General features: G+C 53.8%; 6 protein-coding genes across 6 annotated transcripts; 2 read left to right on the forward strand and 4 right to left on the reverse strand.

The window, feature by feature from the left end:
* Positions 1-121: 121 nt before the first annotated feature.
* SEPMUDRAFT_163560 (DUF803-domain-containing protein) lies at positions 122-3033 on the reverse strand. The gene is made up of 2 exons (XM_016908069.1): positions 1815-3033; positions 122-1761 (listed from the first exon to the last, which is right to left on the reverse strand). Exons 1-2 carry the CDS (start codon positions 2646-2648, stop codon positions 433-435), a joined length of 2163 nt encoding a protein of 720 aa, XP_016760524.1. The 5' UTR covers positions 2649-3033; the 3' UTR covers positions 122-432.
* Positions 3034-3434: 401 nt separating this feature from the next.
* Positions 3435-5924, forward strand: SEPMUDRAFT_149091 (golgi transport complex subunit Cog4). The gene has a single exon (XM_016905333.1). It carries the CDS (start codon positions 3486-3488, stop codon positions 5895-5897), a length of 2412 nt encoding a protein of 803 aa, XP_016760525.1. The 5' UTR covers positions 3435-3485; the 3' UTR covers positions 5898-5924.
* SEPMUDRAFT_149092 (MFS general substrate transporter) lies at positions 5893-8477 on the reverse strand. The gene is made up of 2 exons (XM_016905334.1): positions 7307-8477; positions 5893-7251 (listed from the first exon to the last, which is right to left on the reverse strand). Exons 1-2 carry the CDS (start codon positions 7958-7960, stop codon positions 6112-6114), a joined length of 1794 nt encoding a protein of 597 aa, XP_016760526.1. The 5' UTR covers positions 7961-8477; the 3' UTR covers positions 5893-6111.
* A 1405-nt stretch (positions 8478-9882) lies between these two features.
* Positions 9883-13756, forward strand: SEPMUDRAFT_149093 (acetyl-CoA synthetase-like protein). Its single transcript, XM_016905335.1, has one exon. The coding sequence runs from the start codon at positions 10026-10028 to the stop codon at positions 13575-13577; it is 3552 nt and encodes a 1183-aa protein (XP_016760527.1). The 5' UTR covers positions 9883-10025; the 3' UTR covers positions 13578-13756.
* Positions 13757-14362: 606 nt separating this feature from the next.
* SEPMUDRAFT_149095 (uncharacterized protein) lies at positions 14363-15911 on the reverse strand. The gene is made up of 2 exons (XM_016905336.1): positions 14946-15911; positions 14363-14751 (listed from the first exon to the last, which is right to left on the reverse strand). Exons 1-2 carry the CDS (start codon positions 15581-15583, stop codon positions 14727-14729), a joined length of 663 nt encoding a protein of 220 aa, XP_016760528.1. The 5' UTR covers positions 15584-15911; the 3' UTR covers positions 14363-14726.
* A 795-nt stretch (positions 15912-16706) lies between these two features.
* Positions 16707-17603, reverse strand: SEPMUDRAFT_117002 (uncharacterized protein; the record flags this gene model as incomplete). The annotated part of the gene is made up of 1 exon (XM_016901299.1): positions 16707-17603. The coding sequence occupies one exon, from the start codon at positions 17601-17603 to the stop codon at positions 16707-16709; it is 897 nt and encodes a 298-aa protein (XP_016760529.1).
* Between the last annotated feature and the right edge of the window lie 89 nt (positions 17604-17692).

Genomic DNA, 17692 nt, shown 5'->3' on the forward strand with positions numbered 1-17692 from the left:
TCTTTTTTGGGAAGATTTCGATCTTGATGACCGATGGGTGATGGGTGATGACACTGGTGATGAATGTTGATGATGACGCTGATAAAAATGTTGAATATAAAGAACATGAATCGTTCTTCATTCATCGATTGAGTAAAATGATCATCTAAAGGCACTGCCATGTACAAACTATACATCTTCTTCTCAAGCATACACATACCCGACACCCGCGCACACGAGCTGGCGGAACACTGTTCTGTCCCGTCATCAAGCAATGTCGTAAATCTTGGCTTCCACAATATCCATCTCTTGTACTGTTGTCGTTGCTGTATTTGTTGGTGGTGCTGCTGCTGCTGTTGCTGATGATGATGAGGTTGCAAGAACACCAAACGCCTTGCTATGATGCCCATGCTCGGCGAAAACACAAGACAACCGCTGTGAAAGCATCGAACGCTATACAAATGCTCTCCCACTCCTTCCGGTCCCACCACTACTGTTATCTCTCGGAATGTGTGCATCATAAAGATCATCATCATCATTATCATCGTCATAATCATCTCTCCGTCTTCTTCCACCACTGCTTCCCACATTGCCAGAGGGACTGGCACCAAGGGCATCCGGACTAGAACTGCGACCGCTCGGGATATGCCACTCATCACTATCGCTGCGTCGGATCGAAGAAGCATCCTGCTCTTCTGGCTCTTCAGTGTACACAGGCAAATTCTTATGGGAATCGCCATGGACGAGTCCGAGCCGTTCTTCCTCTGTCGTAGTAGCTGCTCGAGGATACTCTCGACTAGCGCTGCCTCGACTCTGAAAGGATAAGGCACCTCTACTAAGAGGCCTTATGCCTGCGTCCACCGAGCCCGCATCGGATCTGTTTCGCGAGAAGACATTCTGGAAGGAGAATTGTCGACTGGCACCACCAGTGTTGGGACGACTACCGTTACCGTGTGGAGGGGGCCGTGGAGGTGCGAGACTGCTAGATTGTGAGACTGCGCGGTCTCGTTCGCTTGCCTGGTCCGAGAAGTGAATATGTTGAGAACTGCTGGTCGCGCCCTTGTAGGCCGTGTCGTCCTCATCATCATCATCGTGGCCGTCGACTCGTTGTGGTTCACCAGGCATGCTGTATTCGTGCTTGCCCACACTGACGCTATCGAGAGGTACGGGGCTGTGTCCTCTCTGCTGACGTCTTTGTGTAAAGTTTCTGCCGATTCTGCCAAAGAATCCAGGATGGACCTCACTGTCAGGCTCGCTGATGTCGTCCGGTGGGAATTGGGACATGCCCAGTGGTGGATGCGGTGTCTTGGATCGTCTCACGGAGCCGCCTTGCGTAGAGACTGTCATTCGTCTTCGGAGGCCATCCCATTCCGCCACTTCATTCTCGCCAATGGGTTGCATGCGCTCTTCGTTGATCCTCTTCACCTCTTCTGCCTCTTTCTTCGTCCTCGTCCTACTAAGTGCTCGGATGATACCGGCTCCGCCACGTATAGTGTCTGCTCGAGGCTCGTACTCAGGCTCTTCGACTTCAGCTGCGGCCCTGATTTGGTCTAGGTCGCCGCTCAGCACTTTGCTATCCGGTATCTCTTTGGATGACTTGGCCAGTTGTAGTAGGACGACGCCGGAGCAGATGGTCAAGAAGCCCATGACAACATCAATGATCTGGTTGGTCGTGCCATGAAAACCACGAAACAGCACCGCTGATGTAATTATCGTCGAAGAGGTGAAGTAGACGTAGTATGTCGGCGTGACTAGCGCAGCGTTAAAGATGTTTAGTGCTTTCTGTGTGAATGTCAGCAGTAGTTGTCAACGAGCAGGATGAATAGAGCACCTACGTTCAAATATATTATCTCTGTCAGCAGTGTGCATATCACAAAAACTAATAGCACATAAGTGAACCACTTGTTGAACTGCTGCTCTCCCCCAATAGCTGCAATGATAGTAGCACCCAGGCCTTGAGTTGCCACCACACTCAGACCTCCAATCAAGCTGCATATGGTCAGGTAGACCATCATGCTCTTCTTGGCGTACTTGGGCGCCACCCACACAGCCACGACGATGCAGCCTACAATGATGACGCCGGCAAAGCTGAGGAAGCCAGGCGCAATCACGTAGTGCTGCATTTCCTGGATATTCGAGACGGCCGACTGCTCTGGTGCATTGAGCGTGATGGTGACAGATCCGACGATGCAGAGAAAGCATGCCACCCATCCCACAAAGCTGAGCCTCTCCTTCAAGATCCACCAGGACAGGATGGCGCACACCACGACGGAGATGGCGCCCAGTGGGGTCACCAAGATGGCATCGACGAAGGCATATGCGACGAAGTTGCAAATCTCTCCCACGATCATCAGTGTCATGCCCAACCACCACCAGGCGTTTTTGAGATATCCATAGCCCTCTCCCGCCTCTTCGCTGTATTTGACGTTCGCTGATAACAAGCCCTTCTTCTTGATCACAAAGGACGTGCCAATAAAGAGTCCCGAGGTGACGGCCAAGACGATGCCCACGATTTTATAGTAGCCGGGACGAGCAGTCGTGCCACTCGCTGCAGAAGAAGTGGAGGAGGGCGTGGCAGAGACGGTGCTCGTTGGGGTGTCGGTCGTTTCGGTGGCCTGGCGGAGCACCAGATCTGCGGCGTGGAAGAGGACATTGCCAGCGACGTCCATTGCAGTTGGAACAGACGAGTGATGTGGATTGTCCTGTCTTGTCAGGGCGATGCGCCAGCAGCCATAGGAAGGTCCTTTCAACCCGGGACTGTCCGATGAGGTGCTGCTCTACCCGAGTCTGGTGGAAGAGAGGGAGGTAATCCTGTTCTGGTCCCTCTGCGAGCAGAGCTGAGGGTGTCCCGAAGTGGTGTCCGGGTCGGAGCTGGATGTAGTAGGTACCTCAGCTCTTTCAGCAGCTCGACCTCTGCGGGAGTGTCGTGCCTGGTGGGTTCGGTCGCGATTACAAAACAAGGCGAAAGGCGGAAGGCGCTATGGCTAACGCTGTCGGGATATCAGAAACGAACGTCGAGAAAAGGGCGAGTCGGCAGGAAGGAGAAGGAGAAGGAGAAGGGGGAAAAGAAGGGAAGGAGAGTGTAGTTGGATAGATACAACATACGAGTCCAATGTTTACTCAACTTTACTGAGTGTGGATACCAGGTACTTACAGAGTCCGTCTAACATCCTGGACCTGGTCTGTTGATGCCCCACCGGCTATACTAGAATCGAACTAGCTCTTCCTACCCTCATGAGAAGCAGGACTAGCCGATCAAGTCTTGATTTGTGGCGCAGTTGTGTGAGGACGCGCCAGATTCTAGATCACATGATATGGCGCTAAAAGACGCGTCTTGGCAGAGCACGCCAACACCGTCGTCGAACACAGCCAAGACCTCCATACAATAGGTATACAGGTTGCAGGTAACGTCGAGCATGATTGGACTTTCACTTTGACCATCTGCTTCGGGCGACCCTCACCACCGCACTACCTACTCCCTCCCGTCTCCTACTGGCCAGTCTAGCATGCCACTCCTCACGAATGGAAACAGTCCTCCACCTGGGGCCGACGTCAATGTCTACAATGCCAGCTCCGTGCATGAAATCCGGTCCGCCCTGCAAGAACTATCGCAAAGAGAGGCCGCGGTGACTTCTCGTCTGGACAGCCTGCTCGCTTCCCAAAAGGACCTGAACCGCCAGCTCACTCGGCTCGACCTGGCGCGTGCTCATCTGGGATCCCAAGTAGTCGCCACGCGGAACATCAGTCATGGCATGCTCTCCAATGCTGCCTCGACTGCCCACCGAATATCAGGTGCTGTCAAAAAGCTCGACCAGGAGCAGGCTGCCGTGAAGTCCACCCTTGAAGTCGTGGAGCAGGTGGCCGAGCTCAAAGCATGTGTGCTGGGCGTACATGGCTCCATGGGTGCTCCTCAAGATTGGGAGACTGCTGCAGACTACTTGCATCGAGCCTTCAAGATCCCAGCTTCTGTCATTGATGGCGCCTTTGCAGAGGAGATTGTGCCCACTGCAGAAGTGCCGGATCCCCCTCGTGTCACTCTCAACGATGCCGCAGAGAGCCTGAAGGGCCTGTTTGTACGCGAATTCGAAAAGGCCGAAAGCGATGGAGACGGAGCACGAATCACCCGCTTCTTCAAACTATTCCCTCTCATTGGTCGTGGTGATGTGGGCTTAGAAGCATATGGGCGTTATGTCTGCGGCGGCATTGCCGCGCGAGCGAGGAGTAACATGAGCTCGACTCGTGCGCGAGATGGCATGTTCTACGCGCACGCCTTGACCAAGTTGTTCGAGCACATTGCTCAGATTGTGGAGGGCCATCAGCCGCTGGTAGAACGCCACTACGGACCCGGCAGCATGACCAAGGTTATCCAACGCATTCAAGTAGAAGCCGATCGACAAGGGGGCTTGGTGCTAGATAGCTGGTCGGAGGATCGTCGAGTGCATCGCAGACTTACTGAGATCAAGAGCTACCCCTTCAACTTCTTCGTGCAGAGTTTCCTGCCCGCGCAAAAGTCCACGTTGCCCACGAGGACTGCATCTCCTGCACCCGGTTCTGGTCGCAATAGTGAGGATGATAGTGTCGACATGAAGGAGATCGACGCACTGCTCAACGAAAGTGCCATTATGCTCAGTCGCTGGTCGTTGTACACTCGCTTCCTGGCCGGCAAAACGAGTGCAGAGGATCACAATCTCGACGACGACCTGCATCTGCCATCCTTCCTAACGCACAGTACATTGCAGAAGAAGGTGTCAGAACTGCTCATCGAACCATTCAATGCGATGGCGACCTTCTTCTTTCGGAGGTCCGTGGAGAAGTCTTTCCGGATTGATGAGCCTCCGTCGGACTTGACTCTCAACCCCAACAAGCCGCTTGGGTCCAGCCCGCCTTTCATCACTTCCGCTGTGGATGATATCATGTACATTGTCAACCAGGTGCTGCAACGTACACTTTCGACTTCACAGCTCCACATTGTACGGAACGTCGTTCCATCGGTGGGTCGCGTGTTGGCTACAGATTTCTTTGGCATGGAACAGCGAAAGATGCGGGACGAGAGCTATCCGAAAGCAGCCATACAAGGCGCACTCCCTCCTGAGAATCTCATCGTGTCCTTTCTCGTTCTGATCAACAACCTGGACGTCGCCACCGATTACGTCCGCAGGATCATCCGGACATGTCTCGGCGAAGCCTCTGCCGCTGCACGAGACAACAGCAACAACGAATCAGTCCTCATCGACACATTCCCCTTTGGCAACGAACATCAAGTAGCTGAGGCAACCCTACGAGCCATGGAGAAGAATTTCGCCGAAAAGACCGCAGTCCTCGTCAACGAAGCCATCGAAGTCATGCTCAAACAAGTAATGCGACCTCGCCTGCGCCCCGTATTCACCGAAACCTTCAAAAACATCGAATACGACGAAGAAACATCCTCCACCACCTCCACGACAACAACAACAACAGCAGCCACAGCCGCCGAAGACCCTTCTACATCCTCCGAAGACATCGTCGCCCAACGCTTCGAACGCGGCTGGCAAGCCTTCACTTTACCCATCAAACGCATCGCAACGCCCCAAATCTACGACAAACTCATCACAGCCACCATCGCCCATCTCGCTCGGACATTGGAAAAACGAATCTGGTCCTACTACGGCCGCGTCAATGAGCTAGGCGCTATTCGATTAGAGAGAGATATTGCCGCGATTGTCGCCATTGCCGTGCAAGGAGCCAAATATGAATTGCGAGATGCTTTTGCGCGATGTACGCAGATGACGTTGGTGATGAATATGGAAGATGATGAGTGGGAGGAGATTTCTCAGTTGGATGGGCCGCTGTTGGATCGGGAGACGGGCATGGAGTGGAAATTGGATGCGGATGAGAGGAAGAGGGTGAGGGCCATTGTGAAGGATCATCATGCTGCTTAGGTACCTACCTTGGGTAGGATAAGGTGCATAGTAAGTAGTAGTAGTAGCTAGTTAGTATCTAGATAAGGTAGTATTATATGATATTACTTCCTCATTATAGTATATGTGGTCATACCTGACGTTCCATGTTGTACACACCCAAAAGCGCAAAAAAGAAGCAGAGCGAGGCAGAAGAAGGACCTGGAAGAAAGCAAAAAGGGGGAAAGGGTCCAACCTATCGCATCTCCATCATCTTCTCCCCACCCTGCTTCCCCCTCTCCCTCTTCACCTGCGCCTGCCACGCAACCCACGTCCCTACCACACAAAGCGTCGCACAGGTCAAACTCGCCGCACAAAAGCTCTGAGCACCAGGCCAACTCTTCGGGAAAATCGCTCCTCCAACGGGACTTCCAATCAAAATCCCCAGAGCACCGGCAAACATGTTAATTCCAAACCTCGTCCCGATACTGCCCATCTCCTGGGGAGGCGTCATCGAAGCCACCGCAGCACCTTGCAACGAAACGAACGCTCCCGAGAAGAAGCCGTACAGGAAACACCACACCACCAAGCCCGCTGTGGAGTGGCGGATGCCGATCCAGCAGAAGGCGAGGATGGTAGCGGAAGCGGTTGTGGTGGCGAGAACCTTCAAGGGGTGAAAGTATTTATCTCCAATGTAGGCAGGGAGGATGCGACCGGGAATGGACCCGATGTTGAGAAAGATGAGCATCCAGAATTCGAGGCCGAGGTGGTATTTGGCAGCATATTGTTCAATGAAGAAGTAAGGGATGTACTGCCCGACGAAGCCGAAGAAGGTGGCCAGGTTCATGATTTGGAAGGGTACGTCTTTGAGGATTTGTGCGTTGAATATTTTGCGCCGTCCGGGTGGACGGACGCGGGGTTTGATGACAATGCAAGGGATGGCGAGGGTGAGCAGGGCTATGAAACCGATGATGCGCACTGCCCAGCCGAAACCTAGATGGGTTGGTTGGACATAGATGAAGATGATGGGGTATACTACGCCGCCTAAGGAGGAACCCGAGGCGGAGATTCCCATAACCAGAGCACGTTTCGAGGAGAAGTAGCTGGGGAGAATGGAAGTGGCTGTGATGAAAAGACAGCCTCCACCGATTCCACAGCAGACACCCTGAGCTAGGATGAGTTGCCAGTACTCCTCGCAGAGGGAGGTCATCATCAAGCCGAAGACGACGGAAAAGGAGCCAAAGAGGACCAGCAGACGCGGATTACCGACGTCGAAGAGAGGTCCCCATGTGATGGGCGAGGCGCAGAGGAAGAATGATGTTAGCGTGCCTATCCATGATATCGCGGAGTTTGACGTTGTCGGCAGAAGCGTTCCTTTATAGTATGTTTGGAATACCTATGGCACAGAAAAGTCAGCGAGTGTGGTCAAGCGGAGAAGCTGAACGTCTCACCCCAAAGGCGTTGATGAGACCCCAGGTATTGAAGAAGAGGAAATATCCTCCCAACACCTGAAGCCATGCCGTTGTGCCTCCGTCAGGTGGTGGTCCACCAGGAGGCCCTGGGGGTCTAGCTCCTTCCTTGCGAGGTGATATGCGATCTTCTCGAGGCATAGTCCTGAAGTACTCGTTGTAAATGGACTTCAGAGAGAGGCTACTATTGCTGTCTGCGTGAGAGCTATTCATCGGTACTTTGAGTGGCGAGCCTGGCCATGTTTTCGGACTCGGATCATAGGGCGAGCTGGGAGTCTCTGGTCGAGGAAATCCTGGATGGAAGCCTGGTGACGCTGGTCGATTACTTTCTTGCGGCAGAAACGCTTGTCGCGTAGGTGAATCAACATGGCCGAAGGATTCCTGTGCAGGACTGGGTTGCAAGCTTGCATAATCGTATCGTGCGGGTATTGCTCCATCGTAAGTTCTGTTAGTACCAGGAAATACCGGGGCTCGACTGGAGTCAACGTATTCCAGCTCGCGATAAGAGCCCTTCGCATCCGACGTCGTGGGCCGATCAAACGTCCCATTCCAGTCCGACGCTGTTGATGGAGCTCGAGAGTGCAGCGGCGACTCCCGCAGCGGGCGATGAAGGGAGTCGTCACGAGCGTGTGCCATGGTGGGTGTCAGTAGAATGCAAGGCGTATACACTTCAAGGACAAGGGCGGAAGAGCCAAGTTGTGATGGACGCTTGCCTGCGATAGTCTCCTGAATGCAAAGCCTCACTTCCGGTCGGATTCGGTGTTGCTCACGATGAGCGCATTTCAGACGTGGAGGCTGGCTGTAGTGTTGCTCACTCGGGAATCGATGACGCCTGAGATCTTCACAAATGCAATATCCAACGGTCGCCCAACACGCCAAGGAGACCGAGGAAGAGCGTCAGGTGGTCCCGACAGACAGCTGCTCAACCGCAGATGCTGGCGCAAGTGAGCTGGCGCTGAGTGCGCGAAGGATGGTAGTGTCGTAGTGGTGGCCCTGTGCTGTGCGAAAATGGAGATTGGAAGATGCAGACGAATGGCGGTTTGCACGATCGAGATAGGCAGTTGCGGATCCGAACAAAGGCGACGGCGACGATGAGCTGTAGAGGCAGACGTAGGGGATAGGGTAAACGGGGGGCGGGAGCACGAAGATAATTCGCTCTTCCTGATTCCTTCACGCGGAAGACGTCCTGCAGCTTGTCGCTCATCGTTTTCTCAGAATGGTACTGTGCCAGTCGAGCGCGTGCAGAAGGGCCATGGCAGGCGCTACAATTAGCAGCATCGCGCCCTCGAAGTCTCCTAGTGCGCAGACGCGATGCATGATAGATGATAGCGTCCGCAGAGTGGCCCGCCGTGCTGCATTTATTGGCGACCCACCGCTCTCAACCCTGTCGTCGACGAAACGGACGCCGCCGTGGTGTCACCGGTTTGCGGACTGAGGCGGTGACGGATCGTGGGGGGAGAGGAGGGCGGAGGGGAGGGGGCGGAGGGGAAGGGGGTAGGAGGTACCATCGATGCCATCTGGACGTCCTGGCTGTGCTGCTGTACCACGGGTGTAACGACGACCTGATGAGGTGCGTTTAAGATTCCAATCAACGTCAAATCAATCCTCCGGCAAAAGAGTGATTCGCACCGCGGGGAGAGCCGGCTTGGCAACGGCGCAGATCCGACGCAGGGCTTGCCTGACCCTTTCTAAATTCTACCCACACTACTGCCACTACACGTGTGCCTTGCATCTTCTAAAACTGCTGGCGCTTGAGACGGTGGCTGACGAGCGTCTAACCACTAACCATCGTGCTAATAAACCACTGTACAGGACATACAATCACATGCCATGGCTTCCAAGCTGCCAACACTCCGCCCCTTCCTGCACCCAGCACCCGACCGCCTCCTGCATCGAGCAGCGACGAGGCTCGCAGCGAAACGCCTAGGCCCAATGGCCCCGGCTCATGGATGAGGTGTGCTTCCAAGCGAGCAACAGGAGTTATCGCACGAAAGTGGCGAGAGAATAGTGCTGTAGAGTGCCAACAACCCGATAGATCCGGTCACGCACGGATGGCAATACATTTGCAGGCCCTGCTGGAGAGGGTCTGCTTGCTCCACTGTCGCTTCCCGACACCCAACGGATGTCGCTGGCCGTGTCGCAGTGGTTTCTGATAGAAAAATGGGTGCAGATCTTGTGCGGTGTCTGGCCCTGAACATTCCAGAACAGGCGTGCCACCGCGCTCTAGCGGCTAGCCCGTGCTGCTGGATTGTCGGGAATGTTGTACATGGGCTTTTTTGGCCTCTGGTCTGACGCATACGGTATGGCTGCCGAGCAGCGCGATGGGACGCTTGCAGGGTGGTATTTCGTGACGCGTGCTCGGCGAGCTTCGAAAGGAAGCGCCTTCGAAGCTTCGTGTGCGTCCTAGCCGTGTCGCGTGTGTATCCACTACGCTTGCGATATGTTTAGATGCGTATCGACTATCAATCCCGTTCAAACCGTTGGTATCGGGGGGGTTAGCTTGCATCATGGATTCAGGGCGGCCGCCCTTCCTCCCAACACCCACCCGAAGCACGTGTAATGTGCGGAGCGCCGGAGACTGAAAAACGGGCATGAGCAGCAGCAAGGTACATAGTAGTCTGTCCTCCTGCTCAACCTGCACTTCTGGACCAAAAGCGACTGGTCAGTTGCTGTGTGGAACTCAGCACGCACTTGAGCAACAATGGCCGAAACACCACGACGATCGCTGGAGTACGGTCCACGCGTCGAGGACCAGAACGTCTCGCACTTGCAGCTCTTTCAGGATACCGTCAGCGCCAGGCCACACGCAACTGCTCTCATCGCAAAGCATCAAAACCCATCCACGTTCCGCTGGGTCGGCAGCCAGAATTCGGACAAGAGCTATGTTCAATGGACTTTCGCAGAGTTGGATCGTGGTGCGCGACGCTTGGCGACAGCATTGAACAGTCTCACCCCTATCGAGAGGCGACCTGTGGCAGTCCTCATCAACAATCAGGCAGAATGGGCACTCTTCTACTGGGCATGTGCTTACCTGCACTCCCCTTTTGTGCCCATCAATCCCAAGACAGCTACTCGGACTGAGGAGATTAATCACATGCTGGAACTGGTCAGCCCGGTGGTCCTTGTCAGTGCAGACCTCATCATTGCCAACCAGCTCGAGCACAGTTTATCAGAGAAATTGATGGCATCTATCAGCTCCCGCATTACTTTATCAAACTCCATCGGCGCTACACAGCGGGAATGGTGTCTGTTGTCAGAGGTTATGTCTGGTGAGCTGACCCCACCACATACTCCAGATGTGGTGGGACCGAACGACACCATTGTCATTCTCTTCACGAGCGGCACGACTTCATTGCCCAAGCCTTGTGCATTGACGAGCTTTCAATGCTTGAATGCAGCCCTGGGCTATATGGATGCTCAAAAGGTCGGCAGTGGTCATAGATTCGTCCAGCATCTTCCCGGATTTCATTCGTACGGTATCGGCTGGTCACTGGGCTTCTGGCTGCGTGGTGGCATGGTTATCTACCCCTCGGATTCCTTCGAAGCACAAGCTACGTTGGAATGTTTCGACCAGTTTCAAGCGACGCACATGGGCTTGGTACCAACCACTGCACAAGCTATTCTGGCGCATCCAGCGTTCTCCCAGACTGATCTCAGCACGCTTGTCAGCATTGACATAAGCGGTGCCGGTGTTCTTCCCAGCTTAATTGAGGCTTGTGCATCGACACTGAAAGTGCCTGCTAGCACGAGCTATGGTATGACAGAGTCACCTGGTACTATGGCATGGTCAGTCGACGAAGGCTCGGTTCTCCGGGATGGCGAGGTCATGTCTGGACGTCCTGTACGAGCGACGTGTGTGAAGATCTGTGAGCCTGGCACTCGAGGCATTGTCCCTCGTGGTGAATATGGCGAACTGCACAACGGAGGTCCCCAAGTCATTCCTCGCTACATGGACCCTCGAGTCTCGTCTGCCGACTTTTACGTGGACGAAGACGGCACCAGCTGGATCATTACCGGTGACCAAGCCATCATGGATCAAGACGGTGCTGTTCGAATCACTGGCAGGTACAAGGACATGATCATTAGAGGAGGCGAGAACATCTCGCCTGCTAGCATCGAAGACTATCTGAGCAAGAAGTCAGGCGTGTTTCAGGTCCAAGTCGTCGGTGCGCCTGATGACATGGCTGGTGAAGTGCCCATCGCTGTCATCGTTGAGCGTGAGGGCGAGCAGGCGAATTTGGTTGAGCTGAAGAACGACACGCAAGTGGACCTAGGCGCAGCGTTTGCTCCAAAGCTCGTTTTGCGTCTAAGCGACATCGGCCTGAGTGCTTGGCCTACCACTGCTTCTGGGAAGATCAGAAAGGTCGAGCTCGCTAAGACAGTGCGAGAATACCTGAGAGTGGAAGCAGAGAAGGGTGTTGACAAGTCCGGATCCACTGTTGATCAGCTCATCAACATCTGGAAGATGATCAGCGGCACAGACGGCTTGCTTCCTGAGACACTAGTTGACGCATTTGCCGACTCACTGATGATGATGCAATTATCCAGCGTAGTCAAGAAGGAGCTGGGTAGGGACATTACCGTCGAGCATTTCAAGAACTGCGAGTCGATCCAGGATCAGGCTGATCTCATCGCTGCCAGGCCACTTAAGAGTGCGGTGCCGATGCAACCGAAGCGTGTTGGCCCTCCGTCTCTACAAGACATGCCACACTGTCGAGAAAGCGAGGATGTGTTCTGGGAGACGGTCTACGCAGCAGAGTGTGTCCTCGCTCCGTACGGCATGAAATGGGCTGACGTGGAAGATGTCATGCCTCTGCCAGATTGGGACGCCATCTTCCTCAATCGTGCTCGGCCATGTTCATGGAACTTGCGCTTCAGCTACAATGCACCGGTCGATGTGGAGAGCCTGGAGCGTGCCATCAAAAAGTCACTTGAGTTCCATCCCACGATGCGATCGATGGCTTTCCCTCTTGGCGAAGATATGTTGTTGGCTACTGTTGAGCCTACACAGGAGTGGCTCCAAGCATCCATGACTACGGGCTGGGAAGTCGAAACCAAGGAAGATCTCAACCATCTCTTGCTCGATCATCCTGTGCATGATAATGCCAGTGCGCCTGGGCCACTTGTCAAATTCCACATTGCCAAAGTGCGCAGCGATGGGACTTCTGGTCTGGTCCTGGTTGTTTCCCATGCTGTCAACGACATGAGCATGACGAAGCTCTGGCTTGAAGATATCGTGACTTTGCTTACCAACCAAGGAACGGTGGTACCCCATGCGCAATTCAAGGACTACGCAACTGCCTTTTTCGACCACCGCGATGGATTGGAAGCTGACAATGGAATCAAGTACTGGTCCGAAAAGCATCAGGGGATATCCCTCACACCCGAGTCTTCTCTCTGGCCGCCACAACGAGCAGCAGAATGGTTCAAAGGCAGCGACCTCAACTGGACCAGATGGAATGGCACCAAAGCCCGGCGAGGAGAGCGCTCCGTCTCCCAATCTGACAAAATTCGCGCTCAGAAAGGCATTCGTAGCATGGTTCGAATCAACGACATCACACGACTCAAAGCAGAACACAATGTGCCCGTCTTCATGCTTGTCAAAGCCGCCATTGCCATGCTCAACATTTCCAAAACGGGCGGCAAAGATGCTATCTTTGGCACCATCAACGCAGCCCGTACCTGGCCATTCAGCTCCGATTACAGCGCCCTCGAAAGAGAGGCCTACACAGGCAACCCTCTCGATGTCTCTGGCTGCACGACTGAATACGTCCTCGATCGCATCCCCGTCGGACGCACCAAATCCCTCCTGTCTTTCATGCAACAAGTGACCAAAGACGAGGAGCAAAATTCGGCGTACGCTCACACTCCATTTTTCCGAATCGTTGACCGCTTACGAGACCCCTTGTCTCCCGATGACACGCGCACGTTCGCGGAAAGGGAAGCTGACGCGGAGAGCTTGCTGCCCTTGATCCGGAGACAGAGTTTCAATTGGTTACCCACGGCTCCCACCGCTCAGAATCCCAAGGGCCTCCAATTTCAGCAAATGCTGACGAGGATGGACAATGGATTGACCATCACGGGCTTCTTGCTCGATGATAAAAAGAGTGTGGCATTGAGTTTCAGTTGGGATGCAGAACATATGAGTTTCGCAGAGGCGGAGAGGGCACTCGAACGACTTGTGGGCTTGGTCGATAAGATGGGCAAGGAGGAGAATTGGACCAGGACCGTGGGTGAGATTATTGGTATGTGATGGGAGCGATCTTGTCTTGTCCGCTTTCGTATCTTCTGGAGGATTCTCTTTTTTTTCCTTTTTTTATTACTTGACTTCTTTTATTCGTTCACGGAAGAGGGTAATTCGATGGGATTGGATGTAATGCAACGTACTACGTATAATGAATGGGGTCTTCTTGAAGGCGAAAGGAAAGGAAAGGAAAGGAAAGGAAAGGAAAGGGGAAACAGAGAGACAGACAGAGACAAGAGAGACAGCCAGCCAGAAAGACAGACAGACAGACAGACATATCTCTCTTGACGCATGTTGAGGATTGAATTACGAGAAATCGCCACATTTATATCTCTACTACCTCGGTAGGTACATGTACTACACACCTTAAGGCATGATGTACATCATTATATTAATTGCCTGGATCTCGAGTATACGGTAACTACCTATCCGCACGGATACCTACATGTATCTTACCTAGGTAAGCATATATCGATAACCTACCCGAGGTAGTAGGTACCTACATATTGTGGAGGTATGTATCCATGTATAAGGTACCTTAGCTGGGAAGCAAGCAGCCTTGTTCTCCAGCTGACTCCTCACAGGTAGTTGAGTAACGCAGATATTTGAAGTGTTCCGTGCTTCCTCCTTTTTTCTGTCATGCCAGGCAGACAGGCCATTGTGCATTTGATGGCAGGTGTGTCCGTCTGACAGATAATAGGGACGACATGCAGAACAAAAGAGGAACGAGCCGGAGTGAGAGTGAGCTGGAGACAGTCAAGATTCAGGTAGGAAGGCACAAGAGTGCTTGGATAAAACATCATGTAGAATATTGAAGCTGTAGGTAATGTCTTTCTCTCTGGATCAGCACACTATGGGCATGCCCAGTGCTGCTAAACGGACCAAACAACGCATCGCGAGGGGGGGTATATTTCTTGCGTCTCCTCTTTCTCTCTCTGCTCTGTCTTTCTCTCTTTCTCTCTCCCTCCCTCTCTTCCCTTTCTCTTGCCTCCTCTTCTCTCCCTCTTCTCGCCATTCGCAAAAGTCACATGTAAATATCTCTAATGCTGTGTGCCCTTGATCAACATCTCGCTGTAAACACGCCCATATCATACATTATGCACAATCTGCCTGTCCATCTCCCAAGTCCCATGATGATAAGACTGTTACAGCTGGACTTCAGAGATCGGAGAATTCTCCTCGCCTGTGTTGCGATTGTAAGTAAACGTTCTCTTTTCCACTATTCCGGCAAGCGGAACTGTTGACGCAATTATCGAGGGTGGACTCGCATGAGTGCCAGACTGTTCCTGGCAGTCGCATGGCACGACATTGCGGCGAGTCGAAGGTCATGGTTTTGGTGCCTGCTCAAAGCTCGTGGTGTGCTAGGAGTACACTGACCTGTAACCACCACCTTGACTCCCACGTCTGCTCTTCCTCCTCGGCGGAGGCACGCCAATTGACGAGTGCTCCTCGATCACCTCCACGATATCATCACCCTCCACTCTACGCTCGGGCATTGGAGCCTCGTCCACGATAATGGTCTCGCGCAGTCGACTGGTCTCTCTGGGAGGCGGAATGTCTCGCACGATTCGCTCCTGCCGCACCACCCTATCCCTCCGGGGTGATCTGCTGACCATTTCCGTCCGCCGGCTGCGTCGAGTGGCCCTGCTACGACTGCGCCGTCTGACCATGACATCCTCCTCTTGCAGGGTAGTCGCCCGAATAAATCCAGAGCCACTGCTGGCAATCCATAGCAACCAGATCAACAGCAAGAAGCCGGCGACGCTGCCCAGTATGATACCGGCGACGGCTCCAGGTGCTGGGCCGGAATTGAGGCCTTCGTACTGCGCGGGAATTGCGATTGTCACGCCATTGGGGCTCTGTCGGGGCAGGAGAGCGCGTTTGGCGTGTTGAGCAGTTCGAATGACACTCCGCGCATAGGTATAGGCGGCATGGCGTAATTGTCGCGAGTCGAGGATGCGCGTGTTGGTAGATAGTGAGGGCGCAGAAGGGAGAGGGAAAGGAATGGCCGGCATTGCGCCCGGGACGAAGAAGCAGCGCGCGAAGGCTCGACACCACGGCGCTTATCTGCTCTGCTCGACTCCGATTTGCTTCGCTCTGCTCTGTCCTGCTCTTGTCCGATTTGGTATTTGTTCCTGTGCCTGTGGGTGGGTGTTGTTGTTGTTGTTGTTGTGATGTTGGGGCCGAATTCGGAATTGGGGTTGTTGATCCGCCCGCAGATGGTCGGTCGGTTGCGAAGAGTGCGCTATGAGTGGAAGATGTAGCGAGTGACAGCCGGCAAGGGTGGGTGTGTGAATGTATACAGTTGAGAGAGTGTGTGAGAGAGTGAGAGAGAGAGTGTGTGTGAGTGTGTGTGAGAAGGAAAGTGAGAGCGAGTGTGTGAGAGAGAGAAGGAGCAATTAGTTCTAGAGGTGACGACGTCGTGTTGCTCTGCTTCTCTCCAGCCTCCACCTTTTCCCAACCACCGACAATAATATCCCACGTCTAACAGTCTCATCACCCACACCCATAACACGCCAACGGCCTTTCCGAACGCAACGGCACAGCATCCGCGCCAGGTCCATCCCTTCATCGATCTCTACGCCATGACTTTTCTTCACGTCTGCGCTGCCGGCCGAGCTTCCACTACACCTCCGTCACTTCGCTGCCAGCTTTCAGCGACCAAGCCTCTTTCGCGTCTGCCAACAATGATTGCGGCACGAGGAGAAATAGGCTGACTTCTTCCCCACCGACGTGGCCGCTATCAACGCCTTTTGGCTGGAAACCGCTTCAAGCGCTGGGTGCCAACGAGTGGGTGGGCACGGCTGCCAGGCTGGCCATTTCATATTTCCGGACAGTGCATCTTCATACATCTGGTCAGCTACAGCTCGTTAGCCAATGCGCAACGATACTGTGAACGGGGTCTGCGTCGATAGCCCGCGCCAGCACCGAGAGACAACTCACTGTGGTAGCGTACGGGAGCAATGCCGTGCGCGTCCAGCAGGCGTTCAGATGGTGGCAATGGTCACTACCTGAAGATCATGACCTGCATGTCGGGACGTCTTTCAGCTCATCACTCCTGCTTCTGGCTGGGACCGGCTGGAGGTAGGTGCCATCGGTGTGCACCAGTGTTGACTGTCGCCAACCATTGTCCTCTCTTCAGCCCAGAACACTCCTGTGGCACGATGTGCTCTTCACGACTTCGCAGCAGCCATGTGGTTTGGATTTGATGACCATTGTCGTATCTTCTTTGCGACACTTGCTTCGACTGCTTCCAGCTACTGCAGATATGGTCTGGTTGTAGTACTGCACCTCACACCAGTCGCGGAGGTGACAGCAATCCGACATGGCTATCGAGTGCTTCGAACTGTCCATAGAGACTGCTGGTAGGATTCCAAGTCCTGAGACTTGGACTGGGTCATCAGCCTTGCCAGTCTTTGGTGTCCAGGTAATCGCCGCGTCGAGCATATCCATTGGCATCTTCCGGTGATGACGAGACGAATGTGAAGACGACTTGATGTTCTCTGATTGTCGACAAGCCATAATGATCAAGCTATTCGGACAAGAAGCGGTCTTAATATATTGGTAGGATGCACAAGAAGAGGAGCTATCGACTCTGGCGAAATTGGCCTTCTCTTCACCTTCCAGACTTGTGGACCCTGCTGCTACTCTGCCGACCTTCGAGCGATGTCCTGGCTCCGGATTTCTACTTTTGCAGATCTCCAACTCAGGCATGGTCTGACGAACGCTGACCACAGGTACCACTTGGCCTGCTTCGGCCAGATGATCAGACTTTACACCAGTCTCTTCTGGAAGGTATCGAGACCATGGTGCTGGCGATATAGCGCGTATGCAAGACGAGCCGCAAGATCTGCCTCGCGACAATGACTGGGAGATGGATGCGACCTGGAATGGTACGACGCTCACGTCAAACTTCTTCCATCGCAGGGCTCCTGGACTTCTCGAAGCCTTGTGACTATGTACACACCGGGGCAAGCTGTTGCGATCAGGGCATCCTGGGACAGCTCCCTGAGCAGCATAGGAGAAGTGCCGCATCGGTGACGGATGCCAACACAGTCAACCAAACCAACCAGAGCCTCTCATAGCAGCGGTGTGCCAGCTCATGCTTTAATGAGAAACGCGCC

This window comes from Sphaerulina musiva, assembly GCF_000320565.1.
Source record: "Sphaerulina musiva SO2202 unplaced genomic scaffold SEPMUscaffold_5, whole genome shotgun sequence".
NCBI lineage: Eukaryota > Fungi > Ascomycota > Dothideomycetes > Mycosphaerellales > Mycosphaerellaceae > Sphaerulina > Sphaerulina musiva.

What these genes read in the sequence shown, in the direction of transcription:
- SEPMUDRAFT_163560 (XM_016908069.1), bottom strand. Translation starts at nt 2,648, where the DNA reads ATGGACGTCGCTGGCAATGTCCTCTTCCACGCCGCAGATCTGGTGCTC. An exon ending in CAGAGATAATATATTTGAAC is followed by an intron (nt 1,762 to 1,814) that starts GTAGGTGCTCTA and finishes ACATTCACACAG; the next exon opens with AAAGCACTAAACATCTTTAA.
- SEPMUDRAFT_149091 (XM_016905333.1), top strand. Translation starts at nt 3,486, where the DNA reads ATGCCACTCCTCACGAATGGAAACAGTCCTCCACCTGGGGCCGACGTC.
- SEPMUDRAFT_149092 (XM_016905334.1), bottom strand. Translation starts at nt 7,960, where the DNA reads ATGGCACACGCTCGTGACGACTCCCTTCATCGCCCGCTGCGGGAGTCG. An exon ending in GTCTCATCAACGCCTTTGGG is followed by an intron (nt 7,252 to 7,306) that starts GTGAGACGTTCA and finishes TCTGTGCCATAG; the next exon opens with GTATTCCAAACATACTATAA.
- SEPMUDRAFT_149093 (XM_016905335.1), top strand. Translation starts at nt 10,026, where the DNA reads ATGGCCGAAACACCACGACGATCGCTGGAGTACGGTCCACGCGTCGAG.
- SEPMUDRAFT_149095 (XM_016905336.1), bottom strand. Translation starts at nt 15,583, where the DNA reads ATGCCGGCCATTCCTTTCCCTCTCCCTTCTGCGCCCTCACTATCTACC. An exon ending in AGTCAAGGTGGTGGTTACAG is followed by an intron (nt 14,752 to 14,945) that starts GTCAGTGTACTC and finishes ATCGCAACACAG; the next exon opens with GCGAGGAGAATTCTCCGATC.